This window comes from Triturus cristatus, chromosome 5_1 (genome assembly GCF_964204655.1).
Source record: "Triturus cristatus chromosome 5_1, aTriCri1.1, whole genome shotgun sequence".
Classification (NCBI taxonomy): Eukaryota; Metazoa; Chordata; class Amphibia; order Caudata; family Salamandridae; genus Triturus; species Triturus cristatus.
In genome coordinates this window covers 713734777-713757688 of record NC_140587.1, presented here as the reverse complement: position 1 = coordinate 713757688, position 22912 = coordinate 713734777, and the positions used below count along the sequence as shown (strand labels likewise).

At 45.5% G+C, this 22912-nt stretch overlaps 1 protein-coding gene across 4 annotated transcripts in view; it reads right to left on the bottom strand.

Annotated features, from left to right (window-relative positions):
- LOC146831401 (opsin-5-like) overlaps positions 1-22912 on the bottom strand; it is a 1129512-nt gene that overhangs the window by 475083 nt on the left and 631517 nt on the right. For all 4 annotated transcript variants that reach the window (XM_085605702.1, XM_085605701.1, XM_085605703.1 and 1 more), the window contains exon 5: positions 9001-9128. In XM_085605702.1, coding sequence (XP_085461828.1) covers positions 9001-9128 — 128 coding nt within the window. The remainder of the gene's footprint in view (positions 1-9000; positions 9129-22912) is intronic.

Sequence of the window (22912 nt, the reverse complement as noted above, 5' to 3'; positions counted from 1 at the left end):
GGGAGCAGGGGGATGTTCTCCTCGTGATTTTGGATTTCATAGCAGCGCAATGGAATCTAAGGCCTTTACGAGTGAGGCTTCAAAGGCAGTCAGAGCCAGATTGATGTCGTTGTGATCAGTGTTAGATGGAGGACTAAAAACTGAGAGAAGTGTTGAAGGCCCCGCCTTCCTCCAATATCTTGTGAGCTTGGATCCATGGCTGTGAGTCGCTTTATGGGACTAGATATCTAAGTTAAAGTTGATAGAGAAGTGGTCTGTCCATTTCTGCTTCATGGAAATATCTACTGCTAAGTTCCTAGCATCAGTAAAGATTAAATCTAGTGTGTGCCCTCCTCTATGGGTGGGGCCGGATACCAATTGGAGGAGACCAAGAGATTCCATATCTGCTAGTAATTGGACAGTGTCCGGATCCGGTTGGAGATCTATGTGTAAATATAAGGTCCGTAACAGCAGAAAATTGTTTGCCGCAAGGATGTGGGGTGGTAGATGTTCCATCAGCTTAGCGCTGAAGTCATTATCCCATCCGGAGGGCGATGAACAAGCGCTCCCTTCCAAGTTGTATCACTTAGTGCCTTTAGTTGGAAAATTAGCATGTCCAACATAGGTGACAAGCAGGAATCGAAAGTGTCTATTCTTAGTGGGATTTTGGTTGCTATGGATATCCCACCCCCCCTTTCATGCTGTCTACCACATCTAATTAATGTGTAGCCTTGCGAAAGTGCTAAGGCTAGACCGGGGAGGAGGAGTGCATTAGCCAGGTGTCTGTAATAAAACATATGCCTGACCTTGTTGAGTCCAGGAGGTCCCACAGTTCTGACGCATGTTTGGGGATCGAGTGCGCATTAAAGTATATACACTGTAACTGGGACAGTGTGATAGAGGTGTTATTGCTCCTGTCTGGGTATATACATTTGGGAGGGACATTTGTTGAGAGCCCCAAGTCATTATGTCTGTCTGTGGACAACCTATTGGTCCATTTGAATTTACAGATATCATACTGCCAACGGGTGGGCCTCTCCTCCAGGGATAGTTTTTGTTTGCAGAAAGCTCCCTGTGAATGCTTCGCTGATGTTGTGAGCTCCTCACTTGAGTAGGACTTAGGAGCCATGTGTGGTTATGGTCCGACAGACCTGAAGGAGTGGACGTAGCTAATGAAAAAATGATGGAGAAAAAAAGAAAAGTTGCAGCTCTCCTGGCGGCTGGCGGTGTCTGGGCGCGGAAAGGCGCAGACGGGCTTGCCCTTGGCGCACCTGCTATGCGCACCTGCTGCGTGCGTCCGCTGCGTGTCTGCGTCGGGCTCCGAAATTAAGTAGCAGCCAGAAGCCCGGGTGGAGGAAATCATGCAAAGGACTAGAACGTCAACTGCCGAGGGGAAGTGGGCGTTGACCAACTACCTTGCTTTTGGGCTGCTCTCTCCGCTCAATCGGCACCTAAGGCTGCGGCGGACCGGAGAGTGGCCCCGGCGGGGCCACTGAAGAAAGTAAAGGACAGGCAGGCAAGTAAGGTGATATAAAATAGTTTGCCATTATAAAAACACAGGATGCTCAGTACATGATAGTTGCCACTAAAATTAGGTGATGCCACTTAAAAGGCAATGCCTTTTACAGCCCTGTTAAAATGTAGAAGCAGCAGGGGGTACTCACAATGCTACCCACACTGCACTTTGAGCTAATCTTTGACTGCTCTTCTATTTCAACCCAGGGATCGAAAGAGGCTTTAGCGACTAGTGTTTCAGTACAGAGTGCGGGTGACGAATATCCCACCTGCCGTATTACAAGTGCATTATATTGACAGGCACCTGTAATATGGCGGATGGAATATCTTGCATGTTTGTGATGGACCAACCTGTCTGCCAAAATCTAAATTTGGCCCTTAGTACCCAGTGTCCTGGTTATTGAGGAACACCATCTTTAGTAGTGGTTGGGTGTCTTGCACCTCTAAAGATATGGGTAAGAGTCTCACATCTGTACTTTGTCAGTTAACCTCATAAATAATATTGCAACTTTTAATTAAATTTTGCTTGGGAAATCTTCAATGCTGGCATTCAAGTGTGTGCCAAACATTAATGAGCATCTGCAACTACCAGATGGAAAAATGAATAAATGAGCGATAAATCAACTCAATTGATAATTATAGTGTTTGAAACTATACACATATTTGCCAGTAACTATGGTCGGCTCTGGCAATCTTAGGAATGTATTTGATTAGGGTGATGTGCATTTTGGGTCCGGATCAACAAAGCTACATTAGCCAAAAACTGTTATTACAGATTATTCCGTTCTAATGTAGAAGCGATATTCACAAACAAAATGTGAACAGTATATTGAACAACCACAACAGACTTTGGCGATTACACAGTTTTTTCCCATCTAAATGCTAGGCTAAGTCATTCCAAGATAAGCACCTTTGCTTGGTTCTGGTCTACAAGTAAAATAATGAATGAAATCAAATAACTCAAAAGAGCCCCACATAAATAATAACACCTGCTATGCATAAGCACACTTTCAGCCTCACACTTGGAATACCAAAATCACCCAAAAATCATGTTTAAAAAAATCCCCCAACAAAGAAATTAAGAACAAAAAGGGGGGGGGAAAATATGGGAACATTATCAAAGAAAACTGTTACACATCTTTGAGACTACTGAACACAGCAAGTACCACAAATAACAAGGAAGCAGTTTGCCCCTGAATGGAGATAACTGCAACAACACAGCCACGGCTAATCAAGCCACAAAGAAAGGCCTATCTGTGCATCACAAAAGCAGAACTCAAAAAGACACAGATGCCATTGTCCCAATCCCGCACAAAGACAGAGCCAGTCTCTGAGTAGGCACTGCCTTTTTCTGCCTCCTCAGTTGACCTCAGCTGAGACTGCAGACTGGTCTTCCCAGAGAAATAAGAGACCGAGGTACAAGCAGAGGATTCCATCACAGACCTACCTCAAGTCCTGTCTCCAAAATCCACTGTTGGAGCAGGACCCACATAAAGCCCTGCTCAATAACTTCCTCAATATGTGAAGAATGCCAGAATCATGCAACAGAAAGCAACACCTTGAGACTTAGTGAATCTGAACTAAGGTAATCACGAATCCACACCATCTCCTCCTGCTCTCACCTTTGTCCCACCATCTAAAATGCCAGTTGAGTAGGGTAATGTGTTCCCTGGTTAGCACCAGGAAAAGCATTGTGCCACTGTAAACGTGCAAAACCCTTTGCCCTACTAATCAAAAGAAGACATCCTAGGGTTGTGTAGTGCTAGAGGCACTCCTATGTATTGAAAACACGTGATGACCTTTGACTACCATTATTTTAATTGACTTTTAGTGTTTTACTTTTCCTAGCTTGAATGTGTGACATTATTTTACCTGCATTTGCCTTTTTTCCTTGAAGATTGTTGTACATTGGAAGATGTTGCAGGGATTCTGCACCTACACAGAACTATGCGCCGGACAAAAAGGACCTCAGTGCATAGGGGTGTACCAACCTACCACCTTAGTACCCAAAAATCCCAAACCGACTAGCTATAGTGTCTCATTCGTTCTCCGCCAAAATCTCGAAGTCACAAATGATTAGACAACCCAGAACACAACACTCCAGACTCTCTCAGCAATCGCGGTAGCAAGACATACCCTTTCACTCACTCACTCCTTCTTGTCCACTATAAGAATCCGCAGAGTCACTGTAATAGTTCAAAATGTTTATTTTAACTATAATACTGTACGATACAGTATACGAGCCACTACCAGCAGCAAAATTCATAATCTCAGAATAGTTAGCATTGTTACAATTCAGTGGAATATTGGACTTTTAGGCCTAACCACCCTCCCTGTGACAGGAAGCAGTTTATTTATATTATAGAAGATCTCTGAGCTTGATAGCAGACCCCATACCTTAAAGCCTGGATGTAAGGTTTACATCATAGGAACAGCGTAGCTCTTCTCCATGTGAAGGCTCTCCCCGTAATATCGAAGCACGAGTCTCATGCTCTGCAGCTGTGTTTTAAATAATATGTCTAGGTGCTAGGGACTGACCAGAACAGAATAACAAGGGGCATTGTTGTTCGACTTTGTACAAAATGTTCCGACTAAACTCCAAGTACTCAGCAGAGAACGTGAAAGGCAGACGGTTCTCATGTGAAAGGCATAAACAGAATCTTGCAAAAACAAAGTCATGTAGTAACGTGTGCAAAAGCGGCATCATGGAAGCAAAGCTCATGCTAACTTAGCAATGTCGACAATGTCCCTAGGGGCCATATAACAAAGATAAAGTGTGTGATGCTATATGCAGTGGTGAACAAATGTGCATTGTGTTGTACATTGGGAAATATTATGAAGTTCTTACTATTGGCTTTGACATGCCCTCATGCCATCATGAATTGTGTCAGCTAGCTTGAACATGCCCTCATGCCATCATGAATTGCGTCAGCTAGCTTGAGCTTTTTGCGCACACAGGCAGGCCCCCAGATTACTCAAGTTGTTTAGGTTATTCACGTTTAAGGTTGTTTGTAGCTGTACTTTTGGAGATTGTTGACTGTACTGCTGGAGACTTTTGTACGATTTGTCAAGATAAAGGAATGTAATAACTCATTTGCCTTTGGAATGCTTGCATGGAGAGTGGCCAACTTCAGTAAGATTCCTTGGGTCAGAGGAGGGCCTCTCGGAACCTTCAAGTGTGTTTTGAGATTATAAAGCTGGGTTTTGTTGACTTAGAAACTGGGATTTGTTTTGGAGTATGAATGGGGACAGGTGCGTCTACTTCAGCACAGCTGCTCCCGGTTTTGCTGAGTCTGTTGACCCCGGCTGTGAATACCCCAGTCTGGAGTGGGCCAAGATGAAGTTTGCAGTGGGTGATGTGTTTTATTTTTGATTATTGACATTGTGATGTGTGAGTGTCTGTGTGCACATTCAAGTCTCCAGTAGTTATAATCATCTGAGTTATTTTCATTTTGATGTTTGAGTGTCTGTGTATGCATCTAAGTCTTCAGTGGTATATATATCCATTTACATTTGAATGTTGTTCATTTGACATCTGGGAAAGCCTTTCTGTTAGAGAGTGTTGCAAAAATAAAACCCCATGCCTTATTCTGAGAACAGTCTTTTGATGTGTTTCATTTTATAAAAGTGGAATCCCTTTACAGGTAGTGCTTGTTTTTATTTCTTCGTCGTGTTTGAGCCTCCGTGTGGGAGGGCGTAATTTTCTATTCTTTGGGAGGGCAAAGAAATACAGGTTGTATATCACAAAAATTATGACAATAGTGCTGACGTGTTCATATACCAACTCCGCAATAAAGCGCACCAACATATCAGCAAAGTAAGCTTATCTATGGTAGCATACATTTACTATTCTTAACTCCATCTCTACTTGCCTTTGACAGTATATTGGATGTTGATATTGTGGAGATGATGAGTATAGTCTAAAATTAAAATATGGTGACTGTCTTGGTAGGACTACCTTTTTTTGCATGGCTTCCTCTGTGTAGCCTAGGTGCCACAATTAAGAAAGAAGGGAACATCGATAATTCATAGGCATATTTCTATGATCGTTAATAGATTAATTTGAAACTGAGTCACAAATCTATTTGTATCCATTAAATTTAGGTGGGCCGTGAACACCACTTAATAGAGCAAAATCTTGTTCCTGGTTCACTGAAAAATAAATTGTTGGATTTTTCCTTGGAAATAGCATTTACTTGCCCTGAAATGTTGCCAAATCTTTTGGCAAATCTGCTCATAGGGCATATTTGTGGGTGCCCCAGAGATGCTCTGCCTGCAAATGCTGATGACCACCCACAAACATGTACATTTTTAGGAATTAATTTATGTTTTGCTGATAGTTTTGTTGTACATTTCTGTAGATCTAATTCTGTCAACACATACGTAGATTCATTTTCAAGGTGGAACTGGGGAGGGAAAATCGCCAAAACTGATGGGAGCTTATGGGAAGGGGGTTCTCTTTGGGTAAAAATATTTTGATTTGAGGAAGCAAAGAAAAGAGTTAGACAGTCTGTGACCTTAGTGTCACATTGCCATGCATAGAAATGTACATTTCTGTGTGTACAAGTGTATATACTTATGATTCCTCGGAGGAATATACAACAGTCTCAGCTTTCCAGGAGTATTCCTAAAGTGCTCTGAGAACTATGGAAAAGTTACACAATTGAGAGAAAAACTATGCAGGATCCACGTCAGTACATTTCAGACATTACCATAAAGACTCTTTCTGACTCACAGAACTTCACAGGACAATGCTCTGCAATCTATGAACAAATCTACAAAACATTTTCATGGGCAAGCCTACTTGACTTAACTATACCACTGCTTCTTATCTCTCCAGAAAAATCACTTGTTTAGTGTGATTGGAGATATTTTTATGCATTTTTTGCTATACATGAAAACATTTTTCAATGTGGGAACATTTCTTTTGCACCCACTAAAATAATGGAGCTACTTGGATTATGTTCACAAAATAAATGCTCACTTACTACTAATGTTTATGAATTTTGTACGGGCATGTGGTGTAGAAAAATGCATTGTGATCATTGTGGCCGCTACACTGGATAAACCCATTTTTCACCCCCTGTTTCTAAATTTTCTACAAAGAAAAATTCTGACCACACTTTGTGGTTACACAAAATTCAGCAAATTGTAATTATGTCAATCAATTGTGTGTCTTTTGCTTTCTCGCCCTAAATGCGGCAGGTATGCCCACACATGAGTCTCGGGCTCACTGTACCACTGGATTCAAGCTATTCTGGCTAAAGAGGGGTGAAATCCCAAAACCGGTCCTAGGATGCTTGTTTCCGGTCTAGGGAGGACCTCGTTTGGCAGTTCAGGCTGGACTGTTCCCATGAGGCACTGGGTCAAGACTGATTTGCATATGAACAGGTCTAAACTGAGGAGGCGGCATGTTGAGCAAAAGAATGATGGATTTAACCCAGATGTCTTGACTGGGGGAGAATGTTTTGATTTGTTCTGCATTCCGTCCACCAATTGTGTATCTTTTGCTTTCTCACCCTTAGTGCGCCGGGTATGCCCAGACGTGGGTCCCAGGCTCACTGTGCCACTGGATTCAAGCTATTATGGCTGATGAGAGGTGAAACCCCGAGACTGGTTCTAGGGTGCTTGTTTCCGGTCCAGGGGGTACCTGGCTTGGCAATTCGGGCTGGACTGTTCCCATGAGGCACAGGGTCAAGACTGATTTGCATATGGCCAGGTCTAAACTGGGGTGGCATGGTAAGCAAAAGAATGATGGATTTAACCCAGATCTCTTGACTGTTTTGACTTGTTCTGCATTCAGTCCATCAATTGTGTGTCTTTAACGTGAATTTTCAGTCCTGGGAATTAAAAAAAAGGTTTTTTCAATGGTAGAATACTAATGTATGAAGTGTTGTAAATCCTGCGTTGTTTTTTTCAAATGTAAATGCCAGTCCAGCACTGGGGCAAGTGTTTTGTATTGTATTGTACATTGTATTGTATTGTATTCTGAGAAAGTGCAGAAAAGAAGACGGATAATCAGCAGTAATCTCATTGCCCCCACAAATTCTGTGTCTCTGTGTTGCTGGGGGTGTGTATAGGATATGCTTAAGCTCTGGTTCTTCTCTCTTTGCCCAAAACGTATCCCTCTTGCCTTACGCTCCTATCAATGACTCACCTGCCTCTATTCACCTCTCTCTCTGTCTTCCGTTTTTCTCTTTCCCTCTCCCCTTCTTCTTTCTTCAATATGTGTAAGTGTTGTATGCATGTGTGTGTGTGTTGAGCGCTTGTGTTTGCTTTTGAGTGGGTGGATGATGCAGCCTTGCACTCCACATGCTCTGTACCTGTTCTCTGTGTTAAGGAAGCTTACCTTGTTCCTGGGCATGATGTATCTGTGTTGTATTAGTGAAACTTGGTAAACACCTTTTAACTTCACAAAAGCCAAAATGACTGGCTTTGCCAATGTTTGCTTAGATGAGAGCTCAAGTACATATGTTGCAGTCTATGTCTGAAAACAATTTCGTTGCCCAGTGATTTCCATGTCAACATTTGTTCAACTTTATATTATTTTAAATGTCTGTGTCTTAATTTTCCAAGCAATGTTTCAAATACCACCACCACATACAAACCTTTGAAGTTCCAGAATGTAGTTAGGAGACTTAATTGAGAACATATAGGGCCCGATTCACAGAACTAACTTAAGACAAAATCCTAAACTTACTACCATTTTGGTATTCACAGAAGGCACTTACTCATTTTGGTATTCACAGAAGGCACTTACTCATTTCGGTATTCACAGATGTTAGGAGTCCTAACTTTAGGACTCCTAAATGCCTTCTGTGAATACCGAAAGCCTTAAAATTAGGATTTTTCTCAGTTTAGTAGTAGTATAGTTAGGACTCCTAACTTTAGGACTCCTAAATGCCTTCTGTGAATACCGAAAGTCTTAAAATTAGGATTTTTCTCAATTTAGTAGTAGTAAAGTTAGGACTCCTAACTTTAGGACACCTAACTGCCTTCTGTGAATACCGAAAGCGTTAAAATTAGGATTTTTCTCAGTTTAGTAGTAGTAAAGTTAGGAGTCCTAACTTTAGGACTCCTAAACTGAGAAAAATCCTAATTTTAAGACTTTCGGCATTCACAGAAGGCATTTAGGAGTCCTAAAGTTAGGACTCCTAACTTCTGTGAATACCGAAGTGAGTAAGTGTCTTCTGTGAATACCAAAATGCGTAAGTGCATTCTGTGAATATTAAAATGGTAGTAAGCTTAGCATTTTGTCTTAAGTTAGTTCTGTAAATCGGGCCCTATTCCCACTCTAAGATCCTTGAAAATACAGCTCATTATTCAAGAATTTCTGTTTATTTCACCAAACATTCAAGGGGCGAGTACATCTTATTATGGAAAGAGCTACGTCAGTTTTAGAGGTGTGTCTTATTCTTATATTTCCCTAGGTCGATCACAAATACTGTATTTCCTATTCTTGCAAATGTAATTAAACCATCACTCAGAAAACTGAAAATTACTTACCACAAGAAGGGAAACAAACTTTCATGCAGCACACAGTGCTCAGAAGGGTTAACGTTGTCAGGCTGCAGATTCCAAACAGTACTCCGCAAAAGGCATAGAAAAGGCAAGTATGTTTACCATAAAGCCACCTGAAAAAGGTAATGGTCATTACATAAACCAAAAAAAAGACTTGGAAAGTCAGCATACATAAATTGATAGTGAAGGTAAACAACTGGCAATTACCCTCTGTGTGGGCATGTATAACACTAGGTATTGCTGGATACTTGTTATGCTGATCCATATAACCTAGTGTGGGTCCAGATGAGAGTATCGTGGTAAAGGCGCCTAGAGGCTATCTATCCTGGACAAGCAGTAGTTCTGATTAAAAACGGGCGAAAAGTGGGTGCAGATATGACCCTAATCTCCATTAAATGCTTAAATCGGTTATACTTCAACCAAGATTCGATACAGTCGGTGCAGAAAAGCCTCCATATGTTCCCAATTAAATCTCTTTCTACAGGAATGCTATGAGGGAGAAATAATGTCAGATTATATTGATCAAGCATACGGTACAGCCCTTGTAAGATTATGTTAACTGAAGAATATGTTGCTGGGTTTATGGGAAACACAACAATGCTTTTCAAACCCATAATGAATGACTTCAGTTCTTCTTTATTCTTTTTCAATGTACAGATGCTGTTGCTTAGCCTGCTGGTAAAATGTATGCTGAGAAGAATCTGATAATTATCTTGCCATCTGGTGGAAAATATGCGTTAAGAAACAATTATCTAGGTTAAATCAAATAATTCCACTAAATTAAATCAATAAATTGCCTTCCATCACATGGTAATTCAAAGTTTGATCATATAACATCTGTATTACAGAATCAACAATTTTCTTGTCCACTTACCTCTTGATGTTTAATGTGCTCATGAGAATTTAATAACAGCTCCCCTCCCTTTAGGTCTGGCTTTGATTTATCCTGCGTCTCCTAGCAATCCCAAAACTGATAGATACAATTGTATCATTTTCTGGCAGTTGCCAGTAGGTAGTTCCAGTTAGGACCTAGTTTCCATAACCTTGACACCGTTTGATCAATCTTTGCGAAATCTTTAAAAAAAATGCCACTCACTTCAGCTGATGTCTTGAAATTTTCAGGGTGATCAGTAAAGTGGGGGGGCGAGAAAAAGGGCAGGGTCGCAAAATGTGATTTCTCTATGCATCTTCCCATAGGGATTTTAGACACGGCTGCAGCCCAAACTGCTGAACGGAATTACACCAAATTTGGCAGAAAGGTAGCTATTGGTCCAGAAAGAGCCCTTTTGTTATTTTGTGTAAATCCATTCAGTATTTGTTGATGAGATATTAAAGGAAAAGGTCAATCCAAAGGCGCAAACCCTATGCGAATCCTTGGTTACATTTGCAAAGCCACACGCCAACAGCATTGCCATGATTGGCTGGCTGCAACCTGTGTAGAAAGTTGTGATCACCATTTTATATAACGGGACATAGTCCCGACGGGCAGAAACTAAATTTGAAACATTTATTGAAGGGGTAGGGTAGAGGTACCCTGACCCTTTGGGTGCAATATAGGGGTCTCTAAGGTACCCCTTATGGGTACAAAATGCCCCAAAATTATGTTTGTTTCCATGTGCGGGGATTTGCAATCTGTTGCAACAATCAGCATGGCCCCCATGTACTGCCACAGCGGATTGTCGAATCCCCTCAAAAAACAATTCTATGATTGATGACTTTATTGTATTGAAAGATATTTAATGGATGAACACTTTCAATTTGTTGTGTCACGACAGGTTTATGACTAAAATAAATCTCTTTGTGTTGGCATAACTCGGACCCTGTTGTTTTATTTTCGGACCCGAGTGCTCATTGGGAACGCCGTTCTTGCAACTATATATATATACTAAGTGCTGGGTACGGAGGTTGACATACGAGCGGAACGGGAGCGAAGAAACTTTTCGTAGCGCTTGCCTGTCACCGCCCAACAATCCACACGAGTTTTACAACTCAGCTTAAACAGCAGCACCATGTCAGCGGACACGCTGAGAGAAAGAGAGGAAGCGGCGGCAAACATGTTTGATGACAGAAAAACTTCAACACAAGACTCCAATACCTACAATGCACCACTCAATACATGCAGCATTAGCCTCTGTGATAAAATAAGGCAATTAGAGAGACTGATGAGGAGCGAACAAAGCAAGTGGTGGGAGGCCAAATCCCTCCAGCGGTATTTAGATGTCAAAAGAGTCCCACGGGGGCTACAAATTCTATTAGCACCCAGCTATGAAAAGCCAGACAAACAAATGATGAAGGAATGGGCAGAAACCAACCTCGAATCCTCTATGAGACTGATGGTTATACTTGTCAAATATGCAGAATCTGACCGCGCAAAAATTCAAACCAAAATAGATGAATTAAATATTAAATTAAATTCAATGGGGCAGCAAGAAGAACTTAAAAAACTAAAAGAAGAAATGTTGAAGCGTTTAAAAAAAGATGAAGATAAAATCAGGGAAAGGAAAGCATACAAATTCCATCGCGACCACATGGACTACGAGTGCGGTCGGGTCTTTACCTTTGCCAAGAAGTACGACAAACTGAAAATATCTAAATATGGCAGTACATCACATGGACTGGCAACTGCCCAAGTTGAACCTGAAAGGCTAACGGAGGCAGCATCCATCTCCAGCATCAGTTCAGTTCGAGAAAGCGACACAGAACTGGAATTCCGAGCACAGGCAATGTCACAAGTACCAACCAATATTTCCCTGGCAGATGAGGTAGATTTTTTATACCTTGAACGCAGAGACACATTACGTCCAAGAAACGGGAACAAACCAGCAGGAATTCAACAAGAAAAAGAAGGGAGAGAAGGCAAGCAAAGCAACGACGGTCAACAGCAGAAACAGCCACAAAAGAAGCAACCCAGGCGCAATTGGAGACGATAAATGAGACACAGATGTCTAATAGTCAAACTGTTATCAATCTGTCTCAAGTCACCCTCAATGAAGCAGAGAAACAACTCCTAGCACTGGGGTTATCATACTGCCCTGAAAGTTCATTTAACTACGCAACCACAAGAATGGATCTATTTAAAAGTATCCGCAAACTAAAACTTAGGAAACATTTTCTTCTCATGGAGCAAAACAACAGCAAGAAACAGTTTTTAGAAACACAACCTTCATGCTCTCCATCTTTAGGCTTAACATCTATGGATATGTCAACACTTCAAGTATTACAAGCTCTTGCAAATGAAAACAATACCTTGACACAAGACAATACTCAATCATCTCCAATGAAAATCTGTACCCCTTTCAGACCCCTTTCAACATTTAACCCTATCACCCTGAGGTAATCAATTGATATTTTTAATGAACAGATTACAAGCGGTATTAAGAAATTGAATTATACTGTAAACAATAAAAACAAATGCAAAGGGCGACACCAAGATACTGCAATATCATCAGCTAATGAGCAAACTCAGCAAGAACAAAGAGGTCATTATCCAGAATTCTGATAAAGGTGGCAATATTATACTATGGAATAGAAAGGACTGCATTGAGGAGGCCATATCAACAGATATTGCCCAATAGTATTGGGAGATCCGACTATTGGTCATCTACTCCCTAAGAAGGCTGCCATTACATTCAGTAGGGCTCCCTCTATGCGGGAATCCTTGGTCAGAAATGACCTAGAGAGTGTAACCCAGGGCACTTGGCTTAGTCAGCGAAGGGGATTCTACAGATGCAAATCATGCAAAGCATGCCAACATGACATCAATACTACTGTATTCAAAACACCATTAAAATCCCGATCACTAAGCACCTGACTTGCAAAACGGATCATGCCATCTATGTGCTGGAGTGCCCTTGTGGACTCAGATATGTAGGAAGCACTATCCTACAGGGACATAAGAGGGTACTTCAACACATAAGAGCGATCAAGAATCTCGACCAGGCATATCCAGTTGTACGACACTTTGAGGATAAACACAAATCAGACCCTACCCTATTGAAGTATTTCATAATAGACAGCATTCCAAACAAAAAGAGAGGAGGAGACCGTGTCAGAGCTCTCAGACAACTTGAGACCAGATATATTTTGAACCTAGACACAAATTATCCAAATGGTCTAAACCAAACAGAGGACCTATACACCTGTCTATAGTTTTTTGCCATACATTCCATTCGTCGGAATATGTCAAAATTTCATAAGGCAACATACTGTCATTTAAACTAGATAAAACGGAACAAAGGAAAGATAACAGCATACTGTAGAACATTATGTTCCAACATTGTTCTTTCCCATGCCGTACCCTGTAACAATTTTCTATTTCTTTGCACATCGAGTTTTAGGTACATACATTTTAGGATTAAATTATGGTCAAGGTTTTAGCACTTAGCACTTTATTCATTATTGCACTTTGCACTATTTACATGCAATCAGCGTTTTCTCTGTTGGTATAATAGCCAAATACATTCTGGCAGAATTTTGGAAGCACTAGCACTTTGTTCTTTTATTGAGATAAAAACCGGTTTAAGGTATTTAAACCTGGACGTTGTCCTTTTCCTTTCTAATTTTAGAAAACCAGCGATATTTATTGTTTTTAATCTTATTTCTTATGATGCGATTTTTAAGCACAGCTGGTCTTTACGGAAATTGGAATTGTCATTAAATGGATGTATATAACTCAATGTGTTTTTATATAAACCCATTTGTTCAATGCTCAGTAACTATTAGTGGTACTATACATTCCTCACAATATACAACAAAAGACATGTCTAGTATTTTTTCTATGTCTGTGATCCAACAAATCTCGCCTGCATGTCACTTTAAGAAAAAGTTTTAAAAAATGACATTTAAAGGTACCTCATGGTGTGCATACGCGTCATGTGATCAAGATCCTTGGAGGATCGAAACGCGTCATGCTGGTGGTGTACCTGTGGCTGAATAAAACATAATAGCTGCATCAACCCTGTGGTCCGCGCTCCGTTTTTTGGCAGAAGCGACAATGGCTGATTATGGAGACAAAGCGTCAGGTTTCACACACGTTATAGTTAGGAATTAGCATTTAAAAAACCTTGCAAATTCACTTAAAAAACCACATTCCCCTGTTATAGTTAGTTCAGAGAACTATAACTCACGCGCCCGCAATCCACTGCTGATGATGTCACATATTACATCACTCATGACATGGTCAGTGGCATTGCTCATGACATCACTGATGACATCATCCTTGTGATAGAGTGGCGGTCGCGCGAGTTATAGTTATCTCAACTAACTATAACGGGGGAATTTCAATGGTTTTTTACGAGTGAAATGTCCAGCTAACTATAACATGTGTGAAACCTATGGTTTTTTAAGATGATTTGCAAGGTTTTTTAAATGCTAATTCCTAACTATAACGTGTGGGAAACCTATGGTTTTTTAAGTGAATTTGTAAGGTTTTTTAAATGCTAAGTTATGTATGTTTTATTATATTTTGTATATATTTATTTTACAATAAGCTACCTATGTATATAGTTAGAGATTGACTGTATCCTGTAATATGGAATGGCTCGTTTAAAATGTTTGTTTTTTTTAAGGTTTTTCACCGTACGCGCACGGTGCGCGCACGGTGCGCACACCCCGTGGTTTTTTGAAAAATAAATCAAATGTTTTTTTCACCCTTCGGGGTCCTTCAGGGACCCCCTGACAAAGGCTAGGGGGTCAGGAACTCTCTACCCTGCCCCCTTTTCTTGTTCTCCACCTTTCTTTTTCACTGTCACAACACACAAAATGGCGGCCGACACTTCCTGATTTCGACCGATTCGAATGTTGACTGACATGTAACCACCAATCAGAATTACGCTCGCGCACGTTATGGTGCGCGCACCGTGCGCGCATGGTGCGCGCACGGTGCGCGCCTATAGATATTTATGTACTTTTAACTGCAATTTTCTCAGGAACTACTGAACAGATTGACACCATATATGCAAAAGGCACATGCCTGACCTGAGGACTATCTCTTTGCCAAATTTCAAGTAATTCTGTTCAGCCGTTCGGGCTGTACCTTCGACTAAAGGTCCTATGGGAAAATGCATGGGGAAAACGCGTTGTGGGACCCCCCTTTTTTCTCAGCCCCCGCTTGACGAATCACTCCGAGACTTTCAGGGTAGGAGCTGAGCGGAGCGCCCCATTAGTTTTGAAAATTTTGCGAGGATTCGTCAACCAAAGTTGTTCAAAATAGAATTTTCAGATTTCCTATGGAAACACGGTCCTAACTATAACTATCTACTGGCGATGTGTGAGTGCCTTCAGCCATTGTCTTTTGGTATTGTGATTAAAATTTAAATTAAAATCAGCCCACAGTAGAGCCCTTCTTGTTTGTTCTGTCAAGCAGTACAAAGTGATGCATTTGTGCTTGTTTAAAACTGTGTCCAACACAAGTAGGCAATCACCGCCTTGGCACAGCTCATAGCTGCCCTCCAGGGAAATTCATAGCAACATTTACTGTGCTTAGCGCTGGAGCTGCATCTGAGGTGTTCTTTGGTACGTTCCCTTTTCAGCTGCTCTAAGGAACCGAAAACATCCTTCTGGGGGACTGTAGGGTATATCATTTGCATTCCTATTCCTGCCATGGTTGAAGTAAGCCAGTCCTGGAGATACTGGAGTCCCCCTTTCCTCAACATTCACAATAGATTCCCCATTTCCACAACAATTCACCCACACATGGGCCTCTGACGACTCTACTCTCAGATAGAAGCTCAGAGACTGTGTCTCATGGAAAGCAGACTTCTTATCACATACAGTGCACGGCACTCATAAACTACAGTCTGTGGGCCTGATTCACAGAGGTAAACATACACTTTTGTGTAAGTTTAAGGTTTTTTGGGTATTCACAAACTACAAGTTAATAGTAAGTTTCCGACTTCGGTCTCCACAGTCATGAAATTACTATTAATGGGTAGTTTGTGAATATCAATTAAAAAACACAAACTTACACAAAAGTGTAAGTGTACTTTTATGAATCAAGCCCTCTGTGTTCTTTTGCTTATGCAAAGTGAGGCAAGCATTCTAGGTAAAATAAGTCACAGTAGAAAAGGGGAATCCAAAATGATGCATAACACCAGTAATTGCAAATCTGGAAGACAAAAGCTCTAGTGGCGTCAGTGTCTCTCCCCTACTTACTGCATCCAGCTCAGTGAGATGCACAACTGTGGTGCTATCAGCATAGATGCAGTGCAGTATGGCACTCATTAGGATAAGGTGCAGCACATAGTTCCTCACTTGTGAACCTACTGAAGTCATGGCAATGCGAGTGCATCCCTGGAATATCGAGGTACAAATCTCAATGACACCAAATATCGTGGACATAATATCAAAGGAAAAAATATTGAAAGGTAGGGGGTGTGGCATAAGAGCCGAAGATAGCTGCTGCAGCTTAAGGTAGCTCTGTGCCTCTGGGCCTTAATACTGTACCATCCTGCATTCCCTTCACCCTGATAGTGGGTGATGAGGCTACATCACAGCAGATCAGCACTGCAGGCGACCGGTGGTGCCCTGGAGGAGAACAGATTCTGGCAGAGGAGTGACCAGAGAGGGGCAATGACTGACGAGCCATGATGAGGACCCACACGGCTTTGTGGAGGTGAACGGCTGTCTTTTGCTGGCGATGTGGGGGACAGACGACCCAGTACCCACACTCTCTTAGCTGCCAGGCTGCAGTTGAGGGAACCTGACGGTGGCAAAGCGATGGGAGACCATACAGAGTTTGTCCCACCCGTGGTGGCTCTGAGGACTGAACACGCCGAGCCTACCCAAAACGGAAGCAGCCCACACTGTGGGCTGCTGTCCCTGGGCCCAATCTCTGAGGATCTGGGTGGCCTGGGTCCCATCTTGGAGGAAGCTGACATCTGTGGATCTCGGCGGCTTGGGACTTGACACCGTGTGGACCATCATCCAGGGCCTAGGCTGTTGAGTGCAATTCGGTGGAGGTGCTCGGGGGTCTCAAATGTCGGGTGGGCTCTCTGACCCCTGCTGGATCTGGGGGGGTCACCATAGGGAACGATTGACCACTAGTGCTGCTCTGTGCATTTCTGTTGAGGCTAGTGGGTGTGACCAGAGCCTAACCCCTGGAAAGGATTGGATCTTGCCCACCCACCCAGAGTATGACAAAAGATATGGTGCCCCCGCAGAGCAAACGAGGCACAATAGGCAAATTCACCCAGGCTGCGGTGCAGCCAGCTGAGATAGCATCAGCCGTAGATAGAGATTCTCCCACCATCAACCCTACCACAACTATGATCTTGACAGCAATAAATCAGTCATGTGACACCCTTGAGGCAAAAATAGGTGCAGTGGGCTCTGATGTAATGTTGTTGTGTTAGGACGCGCGCAAGTCAGTGGGCCGAATCGCAGAAGCTGAGGTCAGGGTCTCCAATGTGGAGGACACAATGTCAGAAATGCAAAAGAAGTTTTACAGCTGTCTTTCATCTTCAGAGAGCTGGTTGCAAGGGTGGAGGACATAGAGGAAGGGGCCTTATGGATTAACCTCCGCCTTGTGCAGTTCCCTGAGGGTTGCGAGGGCTTCTCACCCGAGGCCTTTTTAGACCAATGGCTCTGTTCTATACTATCTGCCACATCTCTGTGCTCCTGTTTTGTGATTGAAAGGGCACATAGAGTCCTAATTTAAAGGCAACCCTCAGGAAACCCTGCTAGAACAATGGTTGCATGCATTACTCTACCTTGCCCAACCTCATGATTCACTTCAATTTCAATCCCATAAAACATTATCTTCCCAGACTGCACAAAAATAGTGCCGGAACAGTGTAGGTCATATATTGAACTGAAAAAGAAGTTGTGCAGTCTTAACATCCGATGCTGCTCTTCCTCGCCAAACTTAAAGTGGTCTTCTGATCCAAGACTTTCCTATTTTGATAACCCAGAAGTGGTATTTAAGTGGACCGACAAGCAGTGTCAACCTGGGCCTCACACCCTGGTCCCTCTGCGGGCTTCCCTTCTCCCAACTCAGTGGTAACAGTCGCCCGGCCCTCCCTGCGGCAAACCAGAAATAGAGGGAACAGCAGGAACTGCTCACTTTCCTCCTGGCACATGAAACCTGATGACCTGGTTGGAAGTGGAACACAAAGTCTTCGCAGAGAACTGGCCGAGACAGACCTACTACTTCCAAATGTGGGGATGACTGGACATACTTGACCTGATCATGAAATCGTCTGATAAACCTTGAGCAAAACCATATCTGGGGTTGTTGCAGGGTGAAAACCGCACATTGTGTTCCCAACACTGCCTGTGGTTGGGGTGAAATTATTGAAGGTAATCTCTTTCTTGGCATTAGTTTTTGGGCACAGGGTGTGGATGCTAAGGACAAGATAACCCTCTGGTGTGTGACCACTCTTGTCAAGCATGGATTGAGCCTTGACACAGATTGATCAACATCGGTATTAGTGTTTTAGGGGTGAGAGACATTGGAACATTGGAGAACACCGCCCTTTTGGCGATGGTGGCTGATCTGTCCCATGACAGGTACCTTAAGTTCTTGGAGTATAGGGTGGGATAACTATAGTTATTATTCTGTTTTTTCTTACTGTTTAGAACTTTTACTTATGTTGCTGGTGCACTCTCTACACTCGATGAACACTGACCCAAACTGCCATCATATCTGTCACGCTCCCAACCAATGTTAGTTGATGAAGTCAATTCTGATTTGATCAGGTTCAACAGGTATCCTGGAATGTCAAAGGCCTGTTGGAGGGGGAGGAGCCTAGCGCGCAACCAAGATGGCCGCGTAGGTGCGAGGCTCCCGAGGACCTCCGCGACCTCCTGCATAAATCCTGACAGAATCCTGTCCCAGATGAGGGGACTGTATTTGTGAGCCCGAGCAGAGGTGACGCCCGTTTTCCGTTTTTGAATCGGACCTCGGACACCGGCAGGAGTATCGATTGAGGTTTGCGGCCTTCTCCACACGGGCCCCCCGTACTGGAGTTGTGGGGCGATCCGGACACAAAGTGAACAACAGCGGCGGGCAAGGCTGGGTGACTCGCGTGCCCTGCACTTTCACTTTCGCTTTTGCGCCCTCCTTGCTGCCAGGCGAGGTTGGGTTGCGGGGCGGTGTGCGGTGGTGTGGTCTCGCTGGGGTGCCCTGCCGGTCCGCCAGCTGCGGTCCGTCCTGCGGAGCGGTGGTCGCTCCCCCCTGGACCCCTTGAACTGGATTGTCGGCCCCCCCCCTTTCTTGAGGAGACTGACTCGTCTTGGGGATCGAAACCATGTCCACAAAACAAGATGGCGATCGGGCTAAGATAAAATCGACCCGCCGTGGCGCGGCCCAGCAATCCAACAGCATGGACCGCTACACCCTCCAGAAGGGATCCCCAGAGGCGCCGCGTAGGTCCCCTACGGGCCCGACTGATGCTTCCGCTCTGCCCACGGACCTGACCCTCCGAGACGTCATGGGCGCCATCGCCGAGATGAAGGCCTCGGTGGACCAGCGCTTCGACACTCTGGCCCAGAAGATTGACTCGGTCCTCGTGGACGTGGGCCTCGTGAGGGCTGATTTGTCTAAAACCAACGACCGGGTCGACTCTTTGGCCCACTCTACCACGGGCCTCACAACGGACGTGGCGGCCCTCCAACAGGAGGTGCGCAGGCTTGGCCAGGCGAGCGCCCTGATGAATCGTCGGCTGGAGGATTCCGAGGGTCGGGCCCGGAGGAACAACGTTCGCATTATCGGGGTGCCGGAGGGACGCGAGGCGGAGGCGGCGGATCTATTTGTTGAGGACCTGGTTCTCACCCATCTCCAGCCTCGGGGGCTGAGTAAATTCTTTGCGGTGGAGCGTGCCCACAGGGTCCCCGGGGGTAGGCCTAAGGTTGGAGCCCCTCCGAGGCCTATCATCGCCCGGATCTTCAATTTTAGGGATAGAGACGCTATCCTACAGACTTCCAGGCTACAAGGGCCGGTCAAACTTGATAATATGGACATCAATTTCTATCCTGACTTCACTCCGGCAGTCCAAAAGCAGAGGCTGAGCTTTCTTGGTGTTAAACGTCGCCTAAGGGACCTGAATCTCAAATATGCGATGCTTTTTCCAGCTAAGCTGAGAGTGGAGGTGGATGGCCACACGCACTTTTTTGATCGACCCGAGGTGGCCGGGGACTGGCTAGACACTTTGCCCGGAGATCGGGGCCGGGGGGGTGGGGGGGGTGCGGTTGGTGGGGAGGGCCCGCCGGATCAGGACTGAGGGACTAATGGTAGGCCTTGCTCCGGACTGCGTTGTTGTCACTATTGACTGTTAGGGTAAGTTCCCCTCCGTGGAGGTCGTGTGGGGTCTCTTGGGGGATCTCCCTCCTCCTCTGGGGGACTAGTTAGTTTTCTTATCTATGGGGCGACAGGCACACTGCACTTTGGGGGGGCTGTTTGGGCTCATGCAGGGGTGCAGGGTGGGGGGAGTTCTGTTGGGTTGGGTGGGTTGGGGTGGGGTGTGGTTCGTTTTTACCGCAAGGCAAACCCGTTATTGTATTGTTGTTTTTGAGATGCTCTGGGGGGGACAACTGATGGCGTCGTTATGTGATGGGGGGTAGGGATTTGACATTGTTGTCCTGGAATGTTAACGGACTGGGTGATAGGATCAAGCGGGGTGTGGTCCTGCAGTATCTGAAACGGATTTCGCCTGATGTGGTCTTTCTGCAGGAGACACACCTTATTGGTAATTCCTTTTGTGCCATGAATCGGCGTGGCTATAGCTTGGTGGCCCACTCGGGCTTCACGTCGGGCTCGCGGGGGGTGGGCATCATGGTGAAGAACTCGCTCCCGTTGGAAATAGACGAGGTGCGCCATGATGAGAGGGGACGCTACACTGTCTTGGTGGGGAGGATGGAGGGCAAGGTAGTTGTCTTTGTCTCTGTGTACGTCCCACCGGGGCTACAGTCCACCACCTTTGCAGATCTGGGGCGCCTCCTCCTTGACCTCCCGGGGGGGCTTCTGGTGGTTGGGGGGGATTTCAATGCGGTGGCTTCTGGGACTATGGATCGTCATCCCCCTAGGGACCTCCCCCGGGCACAGGCGTGGTTAGCGGGCCTTTTAGACACACTGGGATTGGTGGACTGCTGGCGTCTAAAGCATCCCGCCCAGCTGCAGTACACCTTCCATTCGGGTGCCCATGGTAGCCTCTCGCGGCTTGATTATGTCCTTGTCCCTGCGGCTTATGCTGGGAGGGTGGGAGAGGTGCGCCATCTGGCGCGGGGTATTTCGGATCATTCCCCGCTCCTACTGCACTTGGGTGTCTTCCCGAGGGGAGAGGGCAGGGTAGCCCCAATCAATGCTTGGTACCTGCGTGACCCCACTATTCGTGCTGACCTGATTAAATCATTGCAACGGTATTTTGAGGAGAATGTGGGGTCCGTTCCATCGGCTATCTCCCTGTGGGAAGCCTTTAAAACAGTTCTCAGAGGGGAGGCCCTCTCCTTTATCTCCCATGCCCGCAGACGCGCACAGGAGGAGGTGACCCGGGTGGAGGCCGAAATTACTGAATTGGAGGGTGGTCTGGGGAGTGGGGTGACTGATGCGGCGCTGCATGTTCTACACCTTAAACAGGCGGCCTATAGGGCCCTCGTCACGGAGGCGGCCAGGGGCCTTAGCAGAGAGCAACAGGGGCGACTGTACGATGTGGGTGATAAGGCTGGCAAACTGATCGCGTGGTTGGATAAGAAGGAGAGAGCTAGTCGTGTGGTCCCGCTGATTGAGAGGATGGATGGTGTACGAATTACTGAGCCGGAAGGCATTGTTTCTTGCTTCGCGGATTATTTCCGCGAGGTATATTCTCCGGTCTCTCCCTGCTCGGAGGAGGATTCCCATGCCCTGCTGCGGGACATCGCGCTGCCCTCGCTTTCAGTGGAGGACAGGGATTCGTTGGATGCCGCTCCCACCTCGGATGAAATCGCGCTCGCCATACGCTCGGTCGCCTCGGGCAAGGCCATGGGCCCGAATGGCCTTCCTATCGAATTGTACAAGCTGCGACCGGATGTACTGGCACCTCACCTCCGCGCGATGTTCCTTGCGGCCCACTCGCGGGGCTCCCTCCCGCCGGACCAGCGTCTAGCTACCATCGTGGTTATCCACAAGGAGGGGAGACCGCGAGACCGGGTTACATCCTATCGGCCGATCTCGCTCTTGAATGCGGAGCCTAAAATCCTCGCCAAGGTGCTTGCCAACCGGCTGGTCGGCGTGGTGGGCGATCTGGTCCACCAAGACCAGTCGGCTTTATTCCCCATCGCAACACGGCCCTTAACCTGCGGCGCTTGCACGGGGTGCTCGCGCGTGTTCCATTCGTGCGGGAGCCGGCCATCTTGGCGTCCTTGGACGCCACCATGGCGTTTGACACGCTCGAGTGGCCGTACATCTGGGCGATGTTGGCGAAATTTGGATTTGGCCCGGGATTCATCAGCTGGGTCAAATTGTTGTACTCCGACCCATTGGCGCAGGTGGTGGTGAATGGTCGAGTCTCGGCCCCATTCGTGCTCGGACGGGGCACGCGACAGGGTTGCCCCCTGTCGCCGCTCCTGTTTGCACTGGCCTTGGAACCCCTGGCGGAGTGGCTGCGGTGGCACCCCTCTATCCGTGGTCTCCGTTGGACCCCTGAGTATGAGGACCGCGTGTCCCTCTACGCCGACGACATCCTGTTGTACTTAGCCTCCCCGCGTAAATCACTGATTGTCCTGGTTGATGTTCTGCGCTCCTTCGGCCGTAACTCGGGTCTTGTCATCAACTGGGCTAAATCCTGTGTCTATGTGCTTTCCGGGGAGGCTCCTGTTCTCCCGCGGGGCTGCCCGATCCAGATTGCCTCGCAGGGGTTTCGTTACCTGGGCGTCTATATCACGCTGGACCCAGTGGCCCGCTACGAGCGGAATTTGCTTCCCCCCC